General features: G+C 40.6%; 2 protein-coding genes across 10 annotated transcripts in view; one reads left to right on the top strand and one right to left on the bottom strand.

Annotated features, from left to right (window-relative positions):
- The window catches only part of LOC143027037 (solute carrier family 35 member F3), a 583434-nt gene extending 563778 nt beyond the window's left edge, over positions 1–19656 (top strand). For 2 of the 5 annotated variants that reach the window (XM_076187892.1, XM_076187891.1), the window contains 5 exons: positions 3408–3597; positions 3988–4077; positions 8069–8207; positions 8390–8458; positions 18141–19656. In XM_076187892.1, coding sequence (XP_076044007.1) covers positions 3408–3597; positions 3988–4077; positions 8069–8207; positions 8390–8458; positions 18141–18255 — 603 coding nt within the window. In that variant the 3' untranslated portion in view covers positions 18256–19656. Of the gene's footprint in view, positions 1–3407; positions 3598–3987; positions 4078–8068; positions 8208–8389; positions 8459–12316; positions 12442–13090; positions 14067–18140 lie in introns of those variants that run through there. The other 3 variants (XR_012966555.1, XM_076187893.1, XM_076187894.1) reach the window with 3 other exon arrangements.
- Positions 19657–22768: 3112 nt separating this feature from the next.
- The window catches only part of LOC143027036 (uncharacterized), a 106338-nt gene continuing 104106 nt past the window's right edge, over positions 22769–25000 (bottom strand). For all 5 annotated transcript variants that reach the window (XM_076187889.1, XM_076187885.1, XM_076187890.1 and 2 more), the window contains one exon: positions 22769–24387. In XM_076187889.1, the coding sequence (XP_076044004.1) occupies positions 24328–24387 (60 nt within the window). In that variant the 3' untranslated portion in view covers positions 22769–24327. The remainder of the gene's footprint in view (positions 24388–25000) is intronic.

Genomic DNA, 25000 nt, shown 5'->3' with positions numbered 1-25000 from the left:
CAACAAAACCGCGGAACACCGGGACCGCGGAACAACGAACCCGCGGAGCACCGGAGCCGCGGAACAACGAAGTCGCGGAATATCAGAACTGTGGAACAACGAAACCGAGATATTCTCAATCAGGAATTCCAACCTAGGAATTCCCACTCAGGGATTCCCAACCAGGAGTAAATTTACCCTGTATGGGTGATGGTGGAAAGTTACATTTTAGAGGATAAATATACTATACCTAAATTTTTCGTATTAATATACGCATTTAGTGGGTAATCTAATATCGTTTTAGTGTTAACAAGCCACCTATATTCTTGTTATTCTGTGCCTTTACGTTGGTTATGCCTTTCTTTGCATAGGGAGAACTGGGTGAATGGTTGAAGGCACCAAGCCGAGGTTGCAATAGATAATAGAAGAAGAGATGAGAGTTGTTGCTGTGAAAAGGGGGCTCTTGATGTTGTGCCTCAATACTCCAGGGGAGTAATATCGAAATGGATTCTGAAAAAAAAAAAAATAATAATAATAATAACGATAATAATAAAACAAATGAAGCAATAGATAGATGAATTGGTATATAAATGAATAAGTAATCAAATAAATAAATGATAAGTAAATGATCAATTAATCAAATAAAGTAACAAATAAATAAATGAACAAATAAACAAATTGATAAATAGATGAATAAATAGATGCATACACATAGATGAATAGATAAATAGGCAAATAATAAATAGATAAATGAAATATGAATAAAAATAAGTAAATCAATATACCAATAATTAATTAATCAATTATTCATGGATGTCAACATGATTAAAGAGGTCCTATCAAGTCAAGTTTAAAGTTAGACATGGAAACGTATTCTAACGCAAGGGTCAAATTAAGAGTCTAAGATTCTAACTAAGAGTAACTTAGAATCTAATGCAACGGTTTTGGTACGATAACACCCTCTCCTGTGAATGTAGTAGACTTTTGTTAGCCAAAATGAAATCTGTAGAGAGTGAGGATGACGTCACGTTGTCAAAAGGATAAGTCGAGACTAGTTTGTGCTTTGCGTGGTGGTGGGAATCAGGTTGATCGATAGTGATGTAATGAAAGTGAGAGACGAAAGGACGTGTGATCAGTGTTATTGATGGAGCGAGGACTGATGTTGAAAGTGTGTATGAAAAGATAACAGAGAGAAGTGGGAAATTAAAAAATGTAATTTGGGTTAACAGAGGCATAGAGATTTGTGTATGGCTCCGAAAATATAGATGGTCACTCGCTCGGTCTTGTAGCCTACATCTGTTTCCTGTCGGCAGGTGATTTTATTCAGATGCCCTACAACCTTAATGTGAGCTGGAGGCTTAATCGGAAGCTTGTTCGTTTCGCAATCGCTTAGTTGTGGGTTCGAGTCCCGCACTTCTCTCTGATTCCTGGTAGTGATTGTTGCCTTCCTCAACAGCCCTCAAAACGCACAGGGCAAAGATGACGGCTTCGGCCGTAGCTACTTGACGCCTCCTGACGAAGGTTCCTCACCTTTATAAGGATTATATATAGGCCCTCTGTTAATCCGTAGAATCTTGTGGTCGATGATATTATAATTATCATCATTATTATTATGATGATGATGATGATGATGATGATGATGATGATGATGATGATGATGGATGGATGGGGTAGTGCGAGAGGTGAATGCAAGGGTAGTGGGTCAGGGATTGGAGATGGTTAAGGAAAATGGAGAAAAGTGGGAGGTGAGCCAGCTGTTGTTTGCGGACGACACTGCGCTTGTGGCAGGATCGGAGGAGGTATTGAGGAAGCTGGTGACAGAGTTTGGGAGAGTGTGTGATAGAAGAAAGCTGAAGATAAATGTGGGTAAAAGTAAGGTGATGAGATGTACAAGGGGTGAAAGTGGCAGTAATCTGGAAGTGAGCATTGAGGGAGAGCAACTGGAGGAAGTGGATAGTTTTAGATATTTGGGTGCAAATGTGGCAGGAAAGGGTGGAGTGAAGGTGGAGGTAGAATGTAGATTGAGAGAAGCGAGTAAATGCCTTGGTGGTTTAAAAAGTGTAATGAGGAATAGGAATCTGGGAATGGATGCTAAGAGGAGACTGTATGAAGGAGTGATTGTGCCAACAGCACTGTATGGAGCAGAAACATGGAACATGAGAGAGGAAGAGAGAAGGAGCTTGAATGTGTTTGAGATGAAGTGTCTGAGAAGTATGATGGGGGTTACTAGGCTAGACAGAGTGAGAAATGAGGAAGTGAGGAGGAGAACAGGGGTGGAAAGGGAGCTGGGAGATAGGGTGGATGAAAGAGTATTAGGATGGTTTGGACACATGGAAAGAATGAGTGAAGAAAGACTAGTAAAGGAGGTATGGGAGGCAGATGTGGAGGGAGTGAACATGAGGGGACGTCCTAGGATGAGATGGATGGATGGGGTGAAGGAAGCTTTGGGGAAGAAGGGAATGTCGGTTGAGGAAGGACAGGAGAGGACAGAAGACAGGGGTGAATGGAGAATGGTTGTATATGGAAAATGTTGTGATGCATGAGGTGGATTGGACGGGGGAATGGGGGTGAGGTAGTGTGTGTGAGCAAAAATGTTTGACGCAGCCCGAAGGGATTTCTCCCCGTCCTCTCCTTTATATGGGGGGACGGAGAGGGGGGGGGTCGCCGATTTAATGAAGCGACCTTGCTGTGGATGTGCTGTGTCCTGCGACACTGCTTCTGACCCAGGGCAGTGGACAGGGTGCAGGGATGACCCGTTATCTAGGTGCTAAGATGGGAGGGAGGGTGGAGGGGTGTGAAGTGTTTTCGGGGATGAAATGGGTGGGAATGTTTTTGTGCCTTGTCCTTTTTGGCTACCCCCCTGGTAAGGGGGAAAAAAGCCTTGGTATATGTATGTATGTATTATTATTATTATTATTATTATTATTATTATTATTGTTGTTATTATTGTTATTACTATTATTATTATTATTATTATTATTATTATTTATTATTTATTATTTATTATTACTATTATTACTATTATTACTATTACTATTACTGTTATTGTTGTTATTTGTGTATACATTGTGACGAATATGGATAGGAGGTAAAGGGAACACGGGCTGAGGGAAATATTTTTATTTCTGACTGGTTTCGCCTGAGTGGCTTCTTCAAAGGAACATAGTTTGAAGTCAAGTTGGTCAATATATATATGTTATTGTTATCATTGTTATTGTTTTGTTATTATTGTTATTATTATCATATATATATATATATATATATATATTATATATACATTTCTGCTCTTAGATGATTTTACTGAGGTGGGAACTTCCTTCCCCCCGCAATGCTTAAGATTAGACGAAAAACTAGCAACGGAAAAAATAAGATCCCATTTTATTTATTTACTTATTTACTTTTTTGTTAACGTTGATCTTTGTCGCCAGGTGCTGTTCAAGAAGGTAATAGGCGACGCCAGTTTGGGCCAAGTGAGTTTATTTTTCACTGTGATGGCTCTACTCAACACACTCCTGCTAAGCCCCCTGGTCGCCGTCCTGTACCTGACGGGGATCGAAACGGTGATCTGGTCGGAGCTTCCATGGGTCAATCTCCTCACCGCAGCAGCACTTTCTCTAGGTGAGTTCCCTCGTGACACCTAACGCCTTTTCTCTAGGTGAGTTCTCTTGTGACACCTAACACCTTTGGGACTAAAGATAGGGACCTGATTGTGACGGCCATGCGAGCTGGATGTCGGAGGGAATCATCTCCCCACAGAATGTCATCAAAGTTGAACATCTCTTTCACCTGTAGGTGCATCCCCGAGGGGCTGGCACTCAGTACCCTGACCGGACCTCAGCTATTTTTCTTTCCGCTTTACCTATTTTTCTTTGACATTTTATTTTCTTATGAGGTGAGCTGACAACCGGTGACTCTTCCCATCTTGAGAGCGGGTGACAGAAACACGTCAGCACGTGTGTGCCACCAAGAGTTAAAGACCTCCATTTATTCTTGTCTTCTCCCTTGCAGCCGCCAACCTCTTGGGGAACTTCGGCCTGGCTGTGACCTTCGAGATCTTCATCACATTGGGCCTCGTTCTCGCCGTCCCCGTGTCGGCAGGTAAGATTGGCGTCACTGACAACACCACCAGGCTGTTGGCAACACGGACCAATGCAATCATGGTCAAACAGACGCAATAGGTTTTATGGTCCCTTTTTTTTTTTAGTAGTATTACAGAACTACCTCTCATTAACGGACTTATTACAGAACTACCTCTCATTAACGGACTTATTACAGAACTACGTCTCATGAACGGACTAAATGGGGGGTAACGGTGTCTGTTGATGTGAATAATCCGTTGATTTGGAGTGGTTTTTGGGTGGCATAGTGATTGCACAGCACTAAAGAACAGCACTAAAAACACCGAAAACACCGCAAACACAGTTAATTAACATTCGTTAATGAGAGGTAATACTGTACCTGTAATTTTCTACATGTGATTATCTTAGTATAGAACGAGTGAAAAATAAGGAGGTGTTCCTCTCCCACCTCTACCCACCTCTTAAAGTAGATAATGGCTGACATGATGGATAAAGATTAAAAATTAAATCGATAAATAAAGTAATAAAAATTAATAGGTAAATAAATAGGTAGATTAGTTATTTAATAAGAATGATAGATAAACATATGAATAGATAACATTATTTGAAACATATATAACACTTATCAACAAATAACATGCATATTCCAAAGGCTTTTTCCCCCTGACAAGGGAGGTAGCCAAAAAAAAAAAAAAAAAAAAGGCATAAAATCTATCCATCCCCTCATCCATGACAGTATCATCCATATACAACCCTTCTCCATTCACCCCTATATTTTGTCCTTTCCCGTCCTTTCTCAACAGACATTCCCCTCTTACCTAATGCCCCTTTTACCCCATCCATCTATCTCATCCTTGGTCGACCCCTCATGTTCACTCCATCCACCTCTGCCTTCCACACCTCTTTCTCTATTCTTTCCATGTGTCGACACCATCCAATACTCTTTCATCATCCCTATCTCCCAACTCCCTTTGCAACCCCGTTCTCCTCTTCACCTCCTCGTCTCTCACACTATCCAGCCTAGTAACCCTTATCATACTTCTCAAGCACCTCGCCTCAAACACATTCAAACTCCTTCTCTTTTCCTCTCTTATGTTCCACGTTTCTGCCACATACAGTACTGTCGGCGAAATCACTCCTTCATACAATCTCCTCTTATCATCCATTCCCAAATGTCTATTTCACATTACACTTTTAAATCCCCCAAGGCATTTACTCGCTTCTCTCAATCTACATTCTACCTCCACCTCCACTCCTCCCTTTCCCGTCACATTTGCACCCAAGTATCTAAATCTATCCAATTCCTCCAGTCTCCCTCCCTTAATACACACTTCCAGTCTGCTGCCACTTTCTCCCCTTGTATATCTCATCACATTAATTTTACTCACATTTATCTTCATCTTCTTTCGCACACCTTCCCAAACTCTGACACTAACTTTCTCAATCCCTCCTCTGATCCTGCTACAAGCGCAGTGTTGTCAGCAAACAACAACTGGTCTATCTCCCACTTTTCTCCATTTTCTTTAACCGTCTCCAATCCCCGATACATTACCCTTGCATTTACCTCTCGCACCACCCCATCCATGTATAAATTGAACAGCCAAGGCGACATAACACATCCCTGGCGAAGTCCCACCTTTACCTCAAACCATTCACTCTCTCCATTTCTGATCTTTCATAAGCTCTACTACTCGTGTAAAAACTCTTGACTGCTCTTAACAGCTTTCCTCCTATCCCATATATCTGCAATACCTTCCACAGTGCCTTCCTGTCTACCCTGTCATAAGGCTTTTTCAAATCCATAAATGCCCAAAAAACATCCTTACCTTTTCCTAAAGCTTTCTCACATATCTAACCACAAAAAATAATCAGACAAACAATATAGGATAATTTGAGGCTTAGGCTCCATAGTTGTGTGTTATTGGCCTTATCTACACGTTAATGTTTTTATTCTGGCTACTGCGAGACGAATTTATTCAGTGGCTGGGAGCGCTCATACTGAGTAAACACTTGGCAATAGGCCGAATCGATAACAACGCATCGGGACAAACGTCCACAGTGTCACAACATCAAGTCGCTTTCTCTGTACCTTGTGGTACTTCGCTACTAGGATATTTTATCGCATGCACCCATGCGCGCGTGCGCACACACACACACACACACACACACACACACACACACACACACACACACACACACACACACACACACACACACACACACACACACACACACAGAGTCGATCACAGATCGGTCAGAAAGACGAAGAGAGCGTCGGCCGTTGCGTGACCTCGGTCACCAGCGCGCATTTTTTTTTTTTTTATTGCCTGTTTCTCTCTCTCCCTGGCCATCACGCTCACTCCGAAGAGGCGATATTTCATTGTTCTAAAAATACTCGCGACAGGGTACTTTTATAGATTCAACCTAGGCTTCCCCTACCCGCCATTGTTCCCAGATCCAATTATGCTTCCCCCCTTCCCCTCTTTCTCCCCCTCCCCCTTTCCCACCTCCCCCTTTCCCACCTCCCCCTTTCCCACCTCCCCCTTTCCCACCTCCCTCTTTCCCACCTCCCCCTCCACCTCCCCCTGTCCCGGGTCCCTCTGCCCTCCTCTTCCCCTCACCCTCAAACTCTTCCTCCCCATTCCTCTCCCCCTCATCCATACTATCCTCGCCCCTACGCCCCCTCCCCTCACTGTTCCCCCTTTCTTCTATCTCTTTCCCCCCTCCTTTCTCCTCCTTTGCTCTCCTCCCCCCCCTCTCTCCTCCCTGTGTTATACTGGTATAGGACTGTTTCTGTGTCACCGATTGAAAGTGGTAGGAGAGCAGTCGCCGGTTGTCAGATCTCCATCTATGAAAAAAAAAAAAATACAACAGAAATTGATAGAAAGACGAGATCTTAGGTTTAGTCCGGAAACCGAGTGACAGCCCCTCAAGGCTGCACCTCCTGATGGAGCAGAGAGGGTAGACGGGATTTAGAATGGGCAGGGTGGTTGTCCATCTTGCGGGACAACTGGGTGTAGGAACGTGTCATTGTCCCCGCGTGTACCTATAAGTATCACTACGACTACAACTAAGTGGTTTCTTCTTGCAGCGCTGGACATTAGGTGGTACGGGGTAGTTCTCATCGAACAGGATTCAGAGAGGGTAGACGGGATTGAAAATGGACACCGTTGTTGTCCATCTTGCGGGACAACTGGATGTAGGAACGTGTCATTGTCTCCGCGTGTACCTATAAGTATCACTACGACTACAACTAAGTGGTTTCTTCTTGCAGCGCTGAACATTAGGTGGTACGGGGTAGTTCTCATCGTAACAGGATTCAGAGAGGGTAGACGGGATTGAAAATGGACACCGTTGTTGTCCATCTTGCGGGACAACTGAATATAGGAACATGTCATTGTCCCCGCGTGTAACTATAAGTATCACTACGACTTTAACTAAGTGGTTTCTTCTTGCAGCTCTAGACATTAGGTGGTACGGGGTAGTTCTCATCGTAACAGGATTCAGAGAGGGTAGACGGGATTGAAAATGGACACCGTTGTTATCCTTCTTGCGGGACAACTGGATGTAGGAACATGTCATTGTCCCCGCGTGTACCTATAAGTATCACTACGACTACAACTAAGTGGTTTCTTCTTGCAGCGCTGGACATTAGGTGGTACGGGGTAGTTCTCATCGTAACAGGATTCAGAGAGGGTAGACGGGATTAAAAATGGACAGCGTTGTTGTCCATCTTGCGGGACAACTGGATATAGGAACATGTCATTGTCCCCGCGTGTACCTATAAGTATCACTACGACTATAACTAAGTGGTTTCTTCTTGCAGCTCTGGACATTAGGTGGTACGGGGTAGTTCTCAACGTAACAGGATTCAGAGAGGGTAGACGGGATCGAAAATGGACAGCGTTGTTGTCCATCTTGCGGGACAACTGGATATAGGAACATGTCATTGTCCCCGCGTGTACCTCTAAGTATCACTACGACTATAACTAAGTGGTTTCTTCTTGCAGCGCTGGACATTAGGTGGTACGGGGTCGTCTTCGAGGGTATGAAGCTCGCCGGGGTGGTCCTCATCGTAACAGGATTCTTCCTTGTGCTCTTCCCCGCCAATTGGCCTGAGTACATCACCAAACTGCTCAGATGCATCAGGTAAGACGTCTTCACCCCACCTTCTTCTGCTCAGCTTCACCTGTCTTGGCAATTTTTTTTTTTTTGTGTTGTTTATTTTTAGTGTTACAATATATGTTCTTGTTAAATATTTTTCTTCTTCTTCGTTTTTATTTTGTGATTTCCTAATATAGTCATTGTTTACCTTTATTTGTTACCGAAAGCTGCACGATCTTATATGGCATTATCAAGGTTCACAACATGGTGATGACCATCACTGGTTTTTCGAGCAGGTATTGACAATTCCAACGAACCTTAGGATAAAGACCTTAAATAGTAACTTATAGATAGTACTGATAGATATAGTCAAAACAGTAATAGCTATGTTGGTATCGTTGGAAAGTGCCTTATCAAGGACAGCCTTGGTTATTGTAATATAAGTAATAATGTAAGTAAATACCTTTCTTCATTTCTACAGTGAGAAACTATATTTTTAGTAACTTAGTATTGCCTTAATTCCAAGCCCTCATTATTAGCTGGTGATTTGTCTAACTACTAGAATAGCAACAGAGTGAACGCTTAGTTTTTTCCTAGATTTTCTGTGGTGCTTATTACTTTGTCCTAACTAAAGAATCCTAGACTGTTCAATGTCTTTTCTGGCAACACAATCCTAGTAATCTGTGAAGTTACTGTTGCGTATTCATTGCATAGTTGTCCATATAGTAGATCCTTAGTACGGCAGTTCTTTCGTAAGTACATCCATGTTTGGTGTTTTGCTCCTCATTCCACTCGTGAAATGCAAAAATTACAGAATCAATGGCACCGTCAGCGGCGAAATTGGCCCCTCCCTCTTTCTCAATTGACCAATCGCAATCCTCTCTAATCGAAGCTTATTGGGTTGGGGTGTGATGTAAAGTGACCGCAATTGGCTCTCATTAAGAAAGTGGGCGTGGCTTTTGAGCTGGTGATTATTGCCGCTAGTTGCGTTCAGAATAGACTCGTTTCACACGTATTGACTTTTCGTCGTGCGCCGTCCACGACACGAAGTCGTGGTTTCAAATATATATGGGTGTCTATGGATGCTTTTACATGTGGTCGTGGTCGTGACGTGTGAAAGCCTCCATAGACATCCATAGGTATTTGGGAACACGACGTCGTGTCGTGCACGGCGCACGGCCAAATGTTGATAGGTGTGAATGAACCTAACACTTGTCAGAAGTTAACCAATAAAAAGAGTACTCGTTCATTAAAAGTACAAATAATGCTGATTAAGATATACTTAGATTTTCAAGTGAAATAATAATGAAAGTTAGTATGAATGATAAAGATATAAGTATGATTGTCTGGATATCAATAATGAGGATAGTGACGTTAGATTTTAGTTTGCTCTGAGGTATCTTTCATTTTGATGCCTAATGATGATAGCTAGCGTTTCGAGTTTCGCTGATTAATGGCAACGGTTCTTGGCCCCTCCCATTGATCTCTCTGGGTAGAAACTTTGGAATGTCTGCTTTGTATTAGTGTACAACGGTTTCTCTGTTTTTGGCTTGTAGTTAGAGGGAGGGAACCAGTCGTTGGCTGTCAGCTCTCCTTGTCTTAAAAGATGGAAGAAATAGAATCAGAGATATCACAGAGAGATCTTGGACTTGGGTCGAAGAACGAGTGTCAGCCTCTCGGGACTGCACCTCCAGATAGAGGCGAAGATGATAAGGGTCTTGAAGACGGATAGGGAGAGGATCCTCTCTTACGTCTTTCAACTTTTCAAATTCAAAACATTTGACGAGAATCTTGAATGTGTGACGGGGTAGAGAGTTACAGAACAACATTATATGATATACTTTCAATTCAGTAACCTAGTTCGTGGTACAATCATTGCCTCGTGTATATTTGAAAATTTAATGATTTTTTCTTTTGTTTAATGGTTTTACTTCTTGATATTTCTTCTCTGTCATTTTTTTATATGTGAACTACTATATGTTTAATGTAATTAGATGATTAATCTTTTTCTATTTCTAAAGAGCTTGCCGCTTTATCTCTATTTCTTCAATTACACTGGTTAGGAAGATATATCATTCGACCTAAATCAAATATATAATGGCAACTTTTAAAGATTATCTCAGGTTTGAGAGAGAAATGATGTTCTCATTTACTAAACCTAGATTTCTAAATGCAATTTTCTAGAACTACTTTTACTTTACTGTGATTAATATGTACTTAGAGTAGAAACTTTACTTTAGTCATTCATGTCTGCTTTCTTCCTACCCTAGTTTAGTGACAAGTCTCATGTGTTATCACACACACACACACACACACACACACACACACACACACACACACACACACACACACACACACACACACACACACACACACACACACACACACACACACACACACACACACACACACACACACACACACACACACACACACACACACACACACACACACACATACATACATACATATGTTATATTACCACTTACATACACTATCACAAGTAAATTTACCTATTTGTATGTGTATGGGTATGAGTGAATTTGCGCGTGTGGGTGAACGCTCGTTATTATGTATTTACCTAGTTGTATTTTACGGGAAAAGAGCTATGCTCGTAGTGACTCGCTTTTGTATCTTTCAGCATCCAGTTTGATCCTAAATTCTTGTATTGCTTTTGCACTCACTGTTTCCTCATTCAATTTGTTCCAGATATCCACCATTCTGTGTGGGAAGCTATTCTTTTTCAGATTTCTTCTATAACTATTATTTCTAATTCTTTTCATGTCTTCTTGTTTTTCTTTTATCCCACTTTAATAAATCATCTCTATCAAGGACTTCCATCTCTTTCATAGTTCTATAGGTGGTTAGTAGATCTCCTCTTTCTCTTCTTTGTTCCAGGGTTGGTAGTTTGAGTTTGGCCAATCTTTGTTCGCATGTCAGTATGGAGAGTGATTTATCTTCTATCCCCGCCCTCATTTTTAAACCTTATCTGGACCTTTCTGTAGCAGTTTACTATCCTCCTCACTTTTCACCCTATTTCATGATGCTGGAGTCCCATGTCTTAGCTCTTATTGTTTTGCTATCTCACATTTTTACTTTTTCATTATTCGTTTATATCTAGCATTCCATATTTTTTTTGGGGGGATGTATGCTGTGTCTATGTCTCTTTTTATATTTCCGATCATTATATTACTGTTCTCATATTCAATATATCGGCCTTACCTTCCCCCATTTCTACATCGATCACCTTTTTGATTTATTCACTGACGACGATCATCTGTTCCTTCGCCATAGGTAATATTTTCCTTTTCCCAATTATGCCTTGAAACTTTTATATTTTCATTAATTTAAGTCTCGACAAAACACAATATTCCTGGCTCTTTCTCCTTTAGGTAATCATTGATCTCTAATCTTGCTGATGTTAATCTGTCTACATTGATTTACACTAATTGCAATCCCTGTTTTGTTGTGAGTGCGGGGGTGGGGGAGATTGTGTGCATGCGTTTGTGTGATATCATGTTTATATTTAAATGTATGAGGTGCCAAGATGAGAGGGAGGGAGGAGGGTGGGGGGGAGTGGAATATATAGGAAATGGAATGGGTGGGAGTGGTTTCTATGCCTTTTTCTTTTTGGCTACCACCCATGTAGGGGGAAAAAGCCTTTGGTATATGTATGTATGTATGAATGTGCGCATATACATAAGAGTTAAGGTGAGAAATAATCACACACTTAAGGAGGCTTTTTCTTGCTCGTAAAGGAAAAGCTGATTGGAGCCCTAAAGTTATTAAGTTTATATTTAAATTCAACGCAAGCAGGAATGATAAATCTGTTTTAGAAGTAAGGAATTGTAATATGTATGTTTAATGTATTATTTAGTTATTTCCTCTTGTCTTGGAAAATTACTGCACTGATTCGAAATATTCGTTCGTGGACAAAATTTTTGTTCTTTGACTAATTCTGTCGTCCAGACATTAGTTTGCATGATGGTTTAATGATAGTGCTCATGAACCTTCTTTCAGAGGACTGATATAATTCATAGACAATTTTCACTACTTATTTTGTGTCTTTCATCTTATTCTACTTTTTTACAAAAAAAAAAAAAAAATCAAATTTCACTCCTTGAGTCGATTTTTTGTTCACTTTTCTTTTTTAGCCTGGGTATCATCTTTGTAGCTCGTCGCTGGACGGATTCAATTTTGTCTATGTCTTTTAGCAAGTAACGTTACCCAAAAGTGGATGCAGTACTCAAGAATGTGGTGCACTAAGGAATTATAAAGTGTGAGGATGACTTTCTCAGATCTAAACTGAAATACTCTACCACTAAGACTTAAACTACTGTTTGTTCTTTTTCCCTCTGCTTCTGCACACTTCCTGCTAGACTTTAGATTGCCTGTTAGTTACTTTCTAAGCTCCCTATTCTACGACTGTGAGTTCTTATTCTGCTAGTTTTCTTAGAACCCCTTTGCTTCCCCACTTTTATATCTGGTATGAAACACTTCATTTATCAATACAGTGAATCATTTCTCACTTGTTTGTCAAGAGACTAAGTTCTCTTTGTCCACATGTAGATGCTCATGTATTCATGGTCACCTAAGGACGATCATGACCCTGTATTATGAAAACGAACCCAGGAGATTAGAATTTAGTATCTCAAACCAAATTTCAAACCACAGAACTACTTTCAGTGTTAAAAAAATTAAATAGACTTGTGCCTTTTTTTAAGAATTGTATTCTGAGGTACTAAGTTCTAATCTCCGGGGGTTGGTTGTGACATTAGTTATTTTCTACGACAACAATACCTTCTCATTTCGAATCGAAGGTGGAATGCTAACGCTGACAATGTTCACCATTGTTTTGATTGATATGTATTACATCACTAACTGGCTTCCATATATACTGTACATATCTCGGCTGTTCTCAATTTCAGCCTTCCATGCTCACGAGAACTGTGTACCTTTGACAAATGACCAAATCACTCCACACACCACTCATCAATTATCAGAAAATCAACTTTCAACCAGAATTCTTTCGTGGGGATGTTGAAGGTACCAATGCACGCCTCATGGACTAATGATATGAACTTACCCGTGATGGTCCTGAGAGACGAACGTCGAAGAGAACCATCTCCCCCATCGCTTGTCTTCAGATCCCATCAACACCGTTATGTCCATCTGGGGGTGCAGCCCCGAGGGGCCGGCACTCGATCTCCAGACTGGGCTCAAGATTACCCTGAGGAAAGCTTACGACTGCCGGCTACTCCCCTCTTTTTTGTTCTACCATCCAGAGATACATAGACTATTTGTATTTTTCTATAGAGATTTATAGCAAGGCCTGAGGATTAAGGCTGGTTGCTTTGGGGCTGCGGGTTTATAGTCTAATTACAATTTACCAAATATAAGTTTTTCGTTTTTATCTTTCTTCTTCGGATCATTAAGTATATTTCACCAAAAAAAAAAAAAAAAAAAAATCCAGGAAATGAAATTCCCAGCAATTTGAAATAAAGATATTGTAGTAGTACTAGATTCTCACAAAGAGATTGAGGGTAGATGTAATGTAGTACACCAGCGCTTCTATCCCTGCGCACAGTCTCGTACCCTTGTCTTGCTTTAATCAACAGAGTTGATTAAAGTCTCATGTGATGGTCGAGTCTTACTGATGAATTGGGATGAGAACATAAATTATGAGGAATTGAGGTAATTAGAAGAAGAGGGGCCTAATTGCGTTGGTAGACTTAGAAGTTAATTATTGTGTCCAGAAATGTCTTCGAGAAGCACTGAAAATCTCGTAATCGCTCTTAAAACATATAAATAGATAAGTAGACAAATAAATGAAATTGATAATTATGATAATGATTATAGTATTAATAAGTAAATGTAAAAAATAGGTAAATAAATAATAGTCATAATGAATATAAATATAAATGAGTAAATAATGTTATAATAATAGTAAATAGAAATAAGTAAGATAAATAAATAAACAAATATTAAGAAAAATGAATACGTAAAAATAAAAATAAATTATAAAAAAGAAGTGAAATGTCCTAAGATATTTATTATGCAAATATAAATCTTATTATCGATTTGATATGTTTCTATGCAATTGTCATCTTGAAGTAAAATATATAATGAAAATGGATAATGACAATTATTGGGTGTTTCAATATCTTCTACTCCAATATTGAATGTAATTACTCTCATATATGAGAAGAAATGTGTATAGTAATTCCATATGTATAACATTTCGTTCATAGAATTATGGGAAAAAAATGCAGAGAATGCGTGTGTTAGTATGAGAAGGATAGTTTTTGGTGTTTGGGGTTGAAAGCGCCTTCGTTGTCGATGAGGGTGCCTACGAGTAGAAGGGGGTCGTTACGTGGAAGGACATTGCTACAAACGACGGAATTAATTGGTTCAGACCGAATGAACTACTCGTGGGTGCACACACACACTGACATATACTCATCCACACACACACACACACAATTACAGTTACACTCGTATATGTTCACACACGAACTCGTTCAAACGATCTCGTACGAGTAGACGTATGCAAACACATACACAGACAAACGCTCAAAACACACACACACACACACACACACACACACACACACACACACACACACACACACACACACACACACACACACACACACACACACACACACACAACCTGTAAAATGAGTATATTTCGTATTTAATTTTCTTATGTATACTAGTGTAGTTTAGCTGGTCATACAACCGTTGAAACTACAGTAATCTATATCCAAAGTATAAGTTTCAGATCCATATATAGTTAGAATTAGATCGACAAAAAATTATGGAATACTGAAATATCTTATTGGTTCTTTGGTGCTCAACAAAGTAAAGGCTGGTTTCATTATTGTTTTTATTTTATTTTATTTTTTTATTCTTTGATTTTAAGGAATTACGATTTTTCGGCCAATCAGCCGTTACCCGCTCAACGGGGTGGTTAAGCATGGGAGAGAAATATCCTCGCTTCTCTCTCTTTACACTCATTCCTTCTACTACTTCTCACTAAAACAATATAAAAATTGCGTCTTGTCACTTTACATTGCCAGTTCATTCCTGTGCACACCTCTAGCGGAACAAGTTTTCGCTCCAGTCCAGGTGTCACCAAACTATGGCCTGCGAGATCATCTGACCCGCGCCGCACTTTTTGTGTGTGTATGCGTGTTCACCATACAATACATGGAATAGAACTATTATGCGGACTATATTCGTCATTCTCTCAGTTATCTGGCACGCTGTGAAGGAAGTTCGGTGTTCCCTGCTCTAGTCTATACATTCTTCTCGAAGTTTATCTTTCTCACATACATTTTCGTTTGTTCGACAATCTGACCACGTAATCTTATGGTTACATTCAAACTTTTCACCCATATTTTCCTTTCTTTACCTGTTGTCCTCACCAGTAGCTCTACCGATTCGCGCATCTTCCGAGGATATCTACCTTTATCTATTCTAATCACATGACCATACCTTCTCAGGGTGGCCTGTTCTACTCTCCCAAATCAGTGTATATCCTAGTACCTTCACAAACCCAATCATTTCTTACTTCGTTAGATTTCGCGGCTCCGAACACATTTTTCATGCATCCCATTGCCTGTTCGTACGTAACAGAGGGCGTATCTATTGCTTCATACATATATATATATATATATATATATATATATATATATATATGTACATACATATATTTATATACATGTATGTATTAGATCAAACTTCCTTTACACTGGGGACCCAGCACTCCACATAGTAACTCAACAACACTGCCACCTGGTGTCTGTTCACTGAACCATACAGATCCAATATGGCTGCCCTCAGCCAAAATGACAAAAATGAACACTCCAACAGCATGTATACATATATAGATAGATAAGTAATTGAAGGAAACAGCAATGTCTGATTCGAGGATCCTCTTGGGAGTTTCTCTATACCTAACTATAGATATAATTCTTCATAAAAACAGCAGGCAGTTGCTCATCCGAAGGACATCAGTCATAATCTAGTAAAGAAGTAAAAGTGATCTTAACGTTTCATAACTTTTGTACATTTTTAAAAGCGATGGTAGATTTGGTTAGCGCTGTATATATGCAGAATATGAGGGTATAGAAAAATACTAATAAGAGCATAAGAAGATGATGTATCGATTACGAGGGCGTATAGATCAATCAGATGCATTGGTTTCGTGAGACTGTAGACCAATCAGGTGCGTTGATCACAGGAAACTATAGACCAATCAGGTGCGTTGGCTACTGGAGACTATAGACCAATCAGGTGCGTCAGTTAAGGAAGCGCATGGGCCAATCAGGTGCAAAAGAATCGGGAGTCTGGGAAAACAACGGCATCAGTCTAGATGGGTCTCCCTTTGTGGAAGGACATTGCCTGGATGACCACGAAGCCCTGGGTGTAAGGCTGGTAGTCTTCCCCCACGTTGGGCAGCCAAATGTTAGGCTGGTTGAAGGCAAACTCTGATGGAGACAGAGTTGGTTTAATTTGGCAATGAATTCGGGCGCAAGTTTTATGTGGCTCGCTCTAAGGGTAAGAAAAGGGGGAGTGGAAGAGACGGCGAGATAGGTGACAACTAGTCGTGTCCCAAGGCAATTTGCTAGCGGGGGAGGGGGTAGGAGGTGAGAAAGCAATTTGGGCAGCAAACCAGGCTCACAGTATGATGCTCCGAGGCAATCTGCAGCTCCGGAGTTCGTCCGGTCTTTGTATAGACGGACAGGTCTTGACCCGTGGTGCTCCTAATTGGCGTGAAGTCAAAGTGTGATGCGTGGGAAGTTGGACGCAAAACGTTCTTACGCACGAAGACAAAAGGCATGGGAGGCTGGCACCGCACGTGAGTTCCGCAAAGAGTTCAGTCTTCGCCATCACGTGGCCAGGCGAGTCTGTTTTTGCCATTGCTGGGACTGATGTTGGTGCTGCACGTGAGTTCCTCAAAGATTCCAGTCTTCGTCATCACGTGGTCAGGCGAGTCTGTTTTTGCCATTGCTGGAACTGATGTTGGTGCTGCACGTGAGTTCCTCAAAGAGGCTTCCTCCCATCCGTGGACCTCAAGGAAACTTTGGTCGAGTCACGCGGCCAAGCGGCACGTGATTCACGCGGCTGGCACCATGAGTGATTCCCTTGGGAGCCTCCTAGGCCAAAAGTCGTGGGATGAGCCAGAAACGAAGAAGGGAGGAGGAGTGAGGACAGTCTAACACGCCCCCACGGAAGTCGACAAGTTGTCCTCACGATGGGACCGGAACTAGAAGGCGGGGGTAGAGCTGGCCATCAGACTAATATATATATATATATATATATCTAAATATATATATATATACATATATATATATATATATATATATATATATATATATATATATATATGGATTTATATAAGTACATGCGTTAGTAAAAATACGATCACAATAACAGTAATGCAGCATCATAAACAAACAACTCTTAAAGACATTACGCCTAAAAAAACACACACAGATGCCGCGTGACTCTGGTCTGTAGGGTTATCGGAAAAACTCATAACGTATTGACTACATACAACTTCGTGTGTGTGTGTGTGTGTGTGTGTGTGTGTGTGTGTGTGTGTGTGTGTGTGTGTGTGTGTGTGTGTGTGTGTGTGTGTGTGTGTGTGTGTGCGTGTGTGTGTGTGTGTGTGTGTGTGTGTGTGTGTGTGCATGTCTGTGTGCTTGTGCGTGTACATGTGCACGTGAGTATATGCGCACGTTTGTAAATATGTATGTATTTCTTCACATACATATACTTGATTAAGTTCAAATGCAATACGTGCATGTAATATCTTCCTCATAAAGGAATAAGTTTGTGCTTGGTATCATGTAATTCCAGTTTGGCATGGTATTTAGTTTGAATTAGTTTGAATTTATCTGGACTGTAGAGATACAGAAACTATAATTTAATGTCACCCCTCTTTATTTTATGTTTTCTTCGTTTCAGATGGGGTCGTAACAGAAAACGGAACCAATCGCAGCAGCCGCCAGAGCCTATTGACTACCGAACTGGCCTCATCTCAAGATCTCACCTACGGTCTCCATCAGGTCTTATACGATGATTGGCACGTTTTTCTTGGCCATTGTGCATTCTCTCTTTGACTAGTAGACTCAGTTATCGTTTTATCGTACTATTATGATAGATAAACATAGAAGCAAAGTGTAAGTTGAAGTACTTGTCAGTGTTAGATTTGGTGGTGTTTGTACGTTGGGACCAGATCAAGGAGTGATGTGAAATACTAAAATGATACAAACAAGTTCAAGTGCCAATAGAAACCTTTTTTTTTCATCTTCAGTGCATCTAAATGATTACTTTTCCGAGTAAGATTGTACCTTACCTCCTGCGGGGTGAGGGCACGAAGGTAGAACGAAAAACACCCGCCACGATCAGGCTATATAATAGCGGCGTGCACAGCCGAAGAAAATAAAATTGGTAAATAGTTCCTTCAAGGCCAGCAAACTTTGTAGATGGTTCGTCAAGACTTGCTATTTTGTCTTAGATTTATATATTCACCCCTACACACATATATGCACCTATGTTGTGATTGTAGGAAGATGAATTTTTATGTTGTACTACAAAGGATTAAGTTTTTATAAAGATACGAGTCATCAGATCACAACAAGCAATAGGGGAGACTTTAGAATACGAGGAAAGCTTAGTCATCTATGTGAAGGAGTTTTGAATATGCTCCCAATCTTCTTAAATATGCATATGTGAGAATAATATGCATATATTTCAGTTACCATTCGTGAAGTCATTTTCATTTTGGGAGAACCCACATTCAAAAGAACATCCAGTTTTCAAGACCTCAGGCTCAATCGGAAAATTGGGACACAAAACCACACATCACATACACTATTATGAACCTTACTCTCAGAGTTATGATAGTTATTTGCGATGGTATGTGATTTCTCAGATCCCATATTTTTGTTTTGAGCACACGACATTAAATTATGTACCAGAAAGGTCAGATTTTTTTTTCTTTTTTTTTTAATGTCAGCCAGCAGCATCCCGTACTACTACTAAAATGAAAAATTGAAACTTAAGTCCTTTGTTGGGTGACTTAGACTCCATTTTCTTTTTTATAATGGGATACAAGGTAATGAATTAATAAGTATATTAGATATACCATATTGGCTACATCATGATTAGTACTCTTAAAGAAATCTCATCCACGTTAAAGAGTTTCTGAAAGCCAAACGAATCCGCGGGATATGGGTCGAGTACGCTCACTGGCCAAACGATTTAGAGCGTCTCTACTTGCGGCGTAGGTGGAGGTGACGGCAATTCGAACCCTGACGCCAGTGAGTTTGACCAGGGGCATGGCTCATTAAACTCCACGCTACGAAGTCCTCTGTTATAAAGAACACCATCCTAGCCTAATGGTAGTTGTTCGCGACGTTAAATACATGAATTGCAGGAGTTCTATTCACCATGTGTTGAATTTGAAGAACAATACTTGTGACCCTAACGTTAAAGGTCTGTCCAGAGACATGGTGTAAGCTGCAGGCCAACGTATATTAATGTTAACATTTTATTTGTCAGTATTCGTGTAACAAAACCCCAAACTCTAGCAAACGTTGATGTCCTTTAATCATGGGCAACTATTGTGGGTCATTGATGTCTATAGACAACACACACCTTAGAATTAAGGTGCAAAGCTATATCAAATGCAGTGGCGGCGCCAGGGGGGGGGGCAAAAAAGTAGCCAGCCCCCCCATTAGCCCTCCTAACTGAAATGAGCAAATTGAAAATTGAAAACACTCATTGAAATAATTCTATTAAGTGGAATTTTTAATTGCCAGGGCTAAAGATTTGTCAGCCATCAGTACTAACCCAGCCATTAACCCCCTCCCCTTCTGAAATGAGGATAATATATGTGTATTATCATATTACTATTAGCCCCCCAAAAAATTTGCTCAGCCCCCCTTAGCCTCCCCAACTAAAAATTCCTGGCGCCGCCGCGGATCAAATGCCAACAAGTTCACCAAGAGAGGACACTATGCTCATTCGGGGCTCAAAGAAAAGTTTAACTGATCAGCCAAAAATGATGAGTGTATCTTTTCTCAGACTCGCTGAAACAGTGTAATATCAGATGAAACACGGGAGGGTTTCCACGGTTGTGAATAACCCTTATGTACACGGACAGGAAGGACGAAAGCACTATAACACTGCATCATTAGTCCTCTGTTCTTTGGTGCGAGGCGCCAAAATGGATCGATTTCATCAACATGAACAACATTTAGTGAGGCTCTTGCGAGAGCTTGATAGTACTCACTGACACGGTGCATCTAAACCTGAACACCACATGACACCAATCAAATGAAGATGTCCAACTTCTCTATTGCACAATCTTGACGGACCAACAAAAGGTTGGGCAGCTTACTTTTCGTTAACTGAAGTAAAAAAAAAATTCTCGAGGCAGATTGCAGTGCACTGGCTCAGAAAGCGGATTTTATTTCATTGAGACGTTAAGCTAAAGTTCTTTTGGATGAAATTAGCATTTCTACCGACCATCTTGTTCTTCTGGAGCTGGTTGCCCTCAGCCTACTCAAGCCACACACAGTCTCCCTTGGTCATATTTGGCTAATTTCGGGAAAGTGGCCGACAACAAACCGACAACGTGCTAACGGTAGTAGAAATGTTGACCGGCCCCGCCAGGAGCCACAACGCAGGTGACAAAACAATTGGCTGATCGCACTGCATTAGCTGAGTGCACGGAAGGACTGACATGAAGATCCACTTCCACTAGATGTATTGATAAACATTGTAGAGATAGCAAAGTATATTTTTGACAGAGTGTTAGATCCAGAGTATGATATATAGCCTTCAAGTTTTCTTATGCTTTTGATCAGTACACGACGTTGTTTCACTACGTCCAGTACTGCACCCAAGTTTTCTTCTTTCTTCTTCTCAAGGTACCTTAGCCTGTCGAGTCCAGGTCCTGGTTTCAGTCCCGAGTCTTGGGTTTTCCGTTTTCTACACTAAGACGACAGGGGTCACAACTGCCCGATCCTGGTGTCCCCACCCAGCCTTCCTTTATCCAGTTCGCTTTCGCCTTTGAAAGAGAAGGAGGCGAAAAAAGGCAAGGCTGTTTTTCTCACAATCTTGTGTCATTAGTAACTAATTTCCCTCCCAAACCCCATCAAAACCGACACTTCTCTTCCACAGACAACCACCCCACTTCCCTCACCATTTCCCCCCACTCCCCGTTTACAACTCACCAGAGTTCTTATGTGTCAAAAGTAGCGTAAGTTCTCCATATCAACAGTTTTGTACTTTATATTCGACGATGACGTCTGTGTTTAGTGACGTCATCACGATTCTCGTCAAACTACGTGTAGTGTGTGGGCGGGTTTTCGTCTTGCCCAGTAGATCTTCTTACAATGCAGTTCTCCTTACAAAAACTGCCACCAGGGTATCAAGAAATAACATGAAATAGCAGGAACCTTCCATTATCAAAGTTTGTACTTCTGTAGTTCCTAACTTTTACATCAAGTTGTAGTAGTGAACCGTGTCTTCATCTTTTTCATGTCCTTACTTCTTGTAGTCTTTCCCGTGTCTTGTGTACAAGAGAAACCTAAAGCGGTATTCTTGAACGTCGCGCGGTCTGAGGGTCTGCAACTTCGTGGTGATGACTTTCTGTATGCCCTCCCAGTATACAGAGGTTATTAATCAACAAGTGCACAATCAGGCCTTGGAGTTTTCTTCGAAAATACGGTTGTCATAAGGAAAAAGGGTACAGGAGGGAGGAGAGGAGACACACAGAGAACATAGATAAGAAATGGAAGACGTTTATTCGGTCAGCGAGTAGATGACGATGTAACTTGTCCCCATGGGACGGGTCATTGTTGAAGTCAAGCATTTTGTGATTTTCATTACTTCTTGTTTAATAAATGACCTCTTGTTCGACGACCATTACTGTCGAAGCTCCTGGAAGGCTTTGATATCCTCTTTAAGGCTTGAAACCTAAGAGTCTCATCTTGAAGGAGGTGTTGAAGGAGCCTCAGGAATCTTCGCGAGATCGATAATGCCATTAACAAACTCTTGCTCTACTTCTTGTGTCTCTGACCCCTGTTATGTGTATATTAGCATTATAATCAAAGGAAAAAATAATGTGCATAGGGGCATTGAAATTGAACTACACACAATTATTGTAGAATGTAAAACGCATGTTGTTCAATTAAATGAGTAAATAGGTTGAAATGTACAATAACATTAACACATTTTTTTCTTTGCCAAGGGAAGTATCTATTCATTTATATGCAGTTTTGTAATGTTCTGTGTTTAGTCCTTACTTTCTGGGTATTTGACGTATGGTGTAATTTCGGATATTCTGTGTATGCAAACAAAAACAAAAAAAATATTTTGGCGAGACTGGTCACGTGACTAGACACGCGGGAAGGAGCCGAGAGTTAATTATGAAAAAATAATATATATATATATATATATATATATATATATATATATATATATGCAACCCAATTTGGCAAACAACTCTGCTCCCTCCCCGAAGGCCCCCCCCAATCGTGCCAATCACTCTACAGAAATAATAAAATGGCAATAAATTCTGAATTGCGATTTATTTCCTTCATTTTGTAAGAAAATACATGAGATTTTCTTGCCTTTGCTTGGACAAATAAAGAGTCGAGCATTGGTCAATAGGAGTACAAAGATTTTACATTCTATCTATCTACATCGGATAAGGTAGGTAATATACATATATACAGCAAATAGTATACATGTTATGTACTTTACATACATTTGTACACTGATATGCATACTTGTCAAAAGAATCTTTCATGATATGCTTCCTGGCCTCCTCTCCCAAAAGAAGAGGCAATACTTCATTTACGCGACTATAAAGACAACCTCACGGCTAAAACAAAGTAGATTTGATAGCACTTTTTTTTCCAGAAATTAACCACACTCCTGGATACAGCGCCAAAACTTTCAAGTGAAAATTTCAAATATTTTTCTTTTCGTGTAAAATCGAAAAACTGGATCTACAAAACTGTTTCTTCAGTGGTCCCTATTCTGTAAAAGGTTGTACATCACAGAGGAGAGGAGGTGGAGACGGCCGTTACCATGGTTACCGGGTAAACAAACAGCGGGTATCGAGGTTAATACTCGCATGCTGTCGTCGTTGGTCTTAGGAACCTCACAATTACTTAACATTCGTACAAAGACCACCTAGGCTATACATGTACATTAATAATCCGGGAAATACCAACCATTGGAGTCTGCATATGGTGGCCCTCCAAGAGAATTAACTCCCCGCTGCCCTTCAAACCCCATCAACACCCTTGCCCCTAGCTGAAAGTGCAACCCCGAGAGGTAGGCACTTAGTCTCCGTACCGAGTAAAAATATATATCCTTTCCAAATCTGACTTCCTTCTACTTTCTTACATAATGAGAGATGTATAGACACGGTAAAGGAAACATGGGCTGGAGGTGAAAGTCGATAGACGAAACGTCAGGAATAAAAGCTTCACCTCCAGTCCATGTTTCCTTTACCGTGTCTAACAACTTGTTCACATGGATTTTCATAATGAGAGACATTCTCCGGGGATCACTCCTATTATCTTTCTCCTATCAGCTGATGACAGAGGCTGATACGCCATAACGGTGACATAGTCAATAGTCTAACGTTTATTGGTGGAGAGGAGGGTACAAGGGATGTTGATGATTCCTGTAGAGCTGCGTCATTCCAGTCAGTGAAACTCAAGGAAATGGTTGTTGTTGATGAATGAGGAAATCAACATCTAAGCTAGATGACCAAGAGAATATGCCAGAATAAGAGCAACTCATCGGGTGATATACTTCTTGGCACAACAACGGCGGAAACCAACAAACCGCCAGGCATTTTCCGCAAACACACCCGTGTTGACCCACTTCTCCAAGACTTCGTTCTTCAAGACAGACTCTTCCAAGATCACTCCCAACTCTTCTAAAGTGTTTCGGGCATTCCTTTCTTTTGTTTTCCCTTTGCGTTGCTAACGAAAGACATCGCTGCTTGCCACAGTAATGTCTTTCCGTGGTGGTGTCAGACAGGAGCATCAAGAGAGGGTGTGTTGTTGTACAAGTTGCGGTGGAATTCCAGAAACTGGAATGCCTGGCGGTCCTCTGGGTGTCAGATGGACTCGTCAGAGTCTCGCAGCTGGACGATATCCTGCTGACGCTTCCACAGATTCTGGAAAACACATAAAGGCAACACATAAATCATTTACCAAACTGGAGAGGAGCTGAAGTGCTACATAAAGGTTTTGATAGATTCACTAGAAGAATTGTAGAATCAGCATATATTTCAACTAGAATTCATCGAACCATCGAGGAGGGTTTATCAATTTAGCTAAACAAACTAGTATTTCAATTCTAGAACACGCCAGAAAAACGACCTTTCCCAAGTATCCGAAAAGATAATTAAGTTTGGTACATACTGTAAACTTCAATTACAGTTTTCCGTACACTCTCTGAAGAAGTTCTAAGCGAACGAAACGTTAGAGTGTTTAGGGTTTCGAGCCTTCCCCTGTGTTTATGTTCTCCATCATCCAAAACATAAATCTATCTATATACCAATGGGAGGTAGCTAACAAAGGATTACAAAGGATTACAAAGGCGGAGCATGCCGACAGGAGACCTTTTGGTCCATATCTAGGTCGGATGCGAAAAAAATCATAACAATGATAAAATAATAAATAAGAACTATAATAATGTAAATAAAATACGTAAATAAATGCATAGGTATAGTTAAATAATAAACAAACAGATAAATAGTAAATAATAATAAATTGACATATAACTAA

This window comes from Oratosquilla oratoria, chromosome 7 (assembly GCF_046742065.1).
Source record: "Oratosquilla oratoria isolate Oo_2021 chromosome 7, ASM4674206v1, whole genome shotgun sequence".
In the NCBI taxonomy this organism is placed as follows: Eukaryota; Metazoa; Arthropoda; class Malacostraca; order Stomatopoda; family Squillidae; genus Oratosquilla; species Oratosquilla oratoria.
The sequence above is the reverse complement of the archived record's forward strand: the minus strand, read 5'-3'. Positions and strand labels throughout refer to the sequence as shown.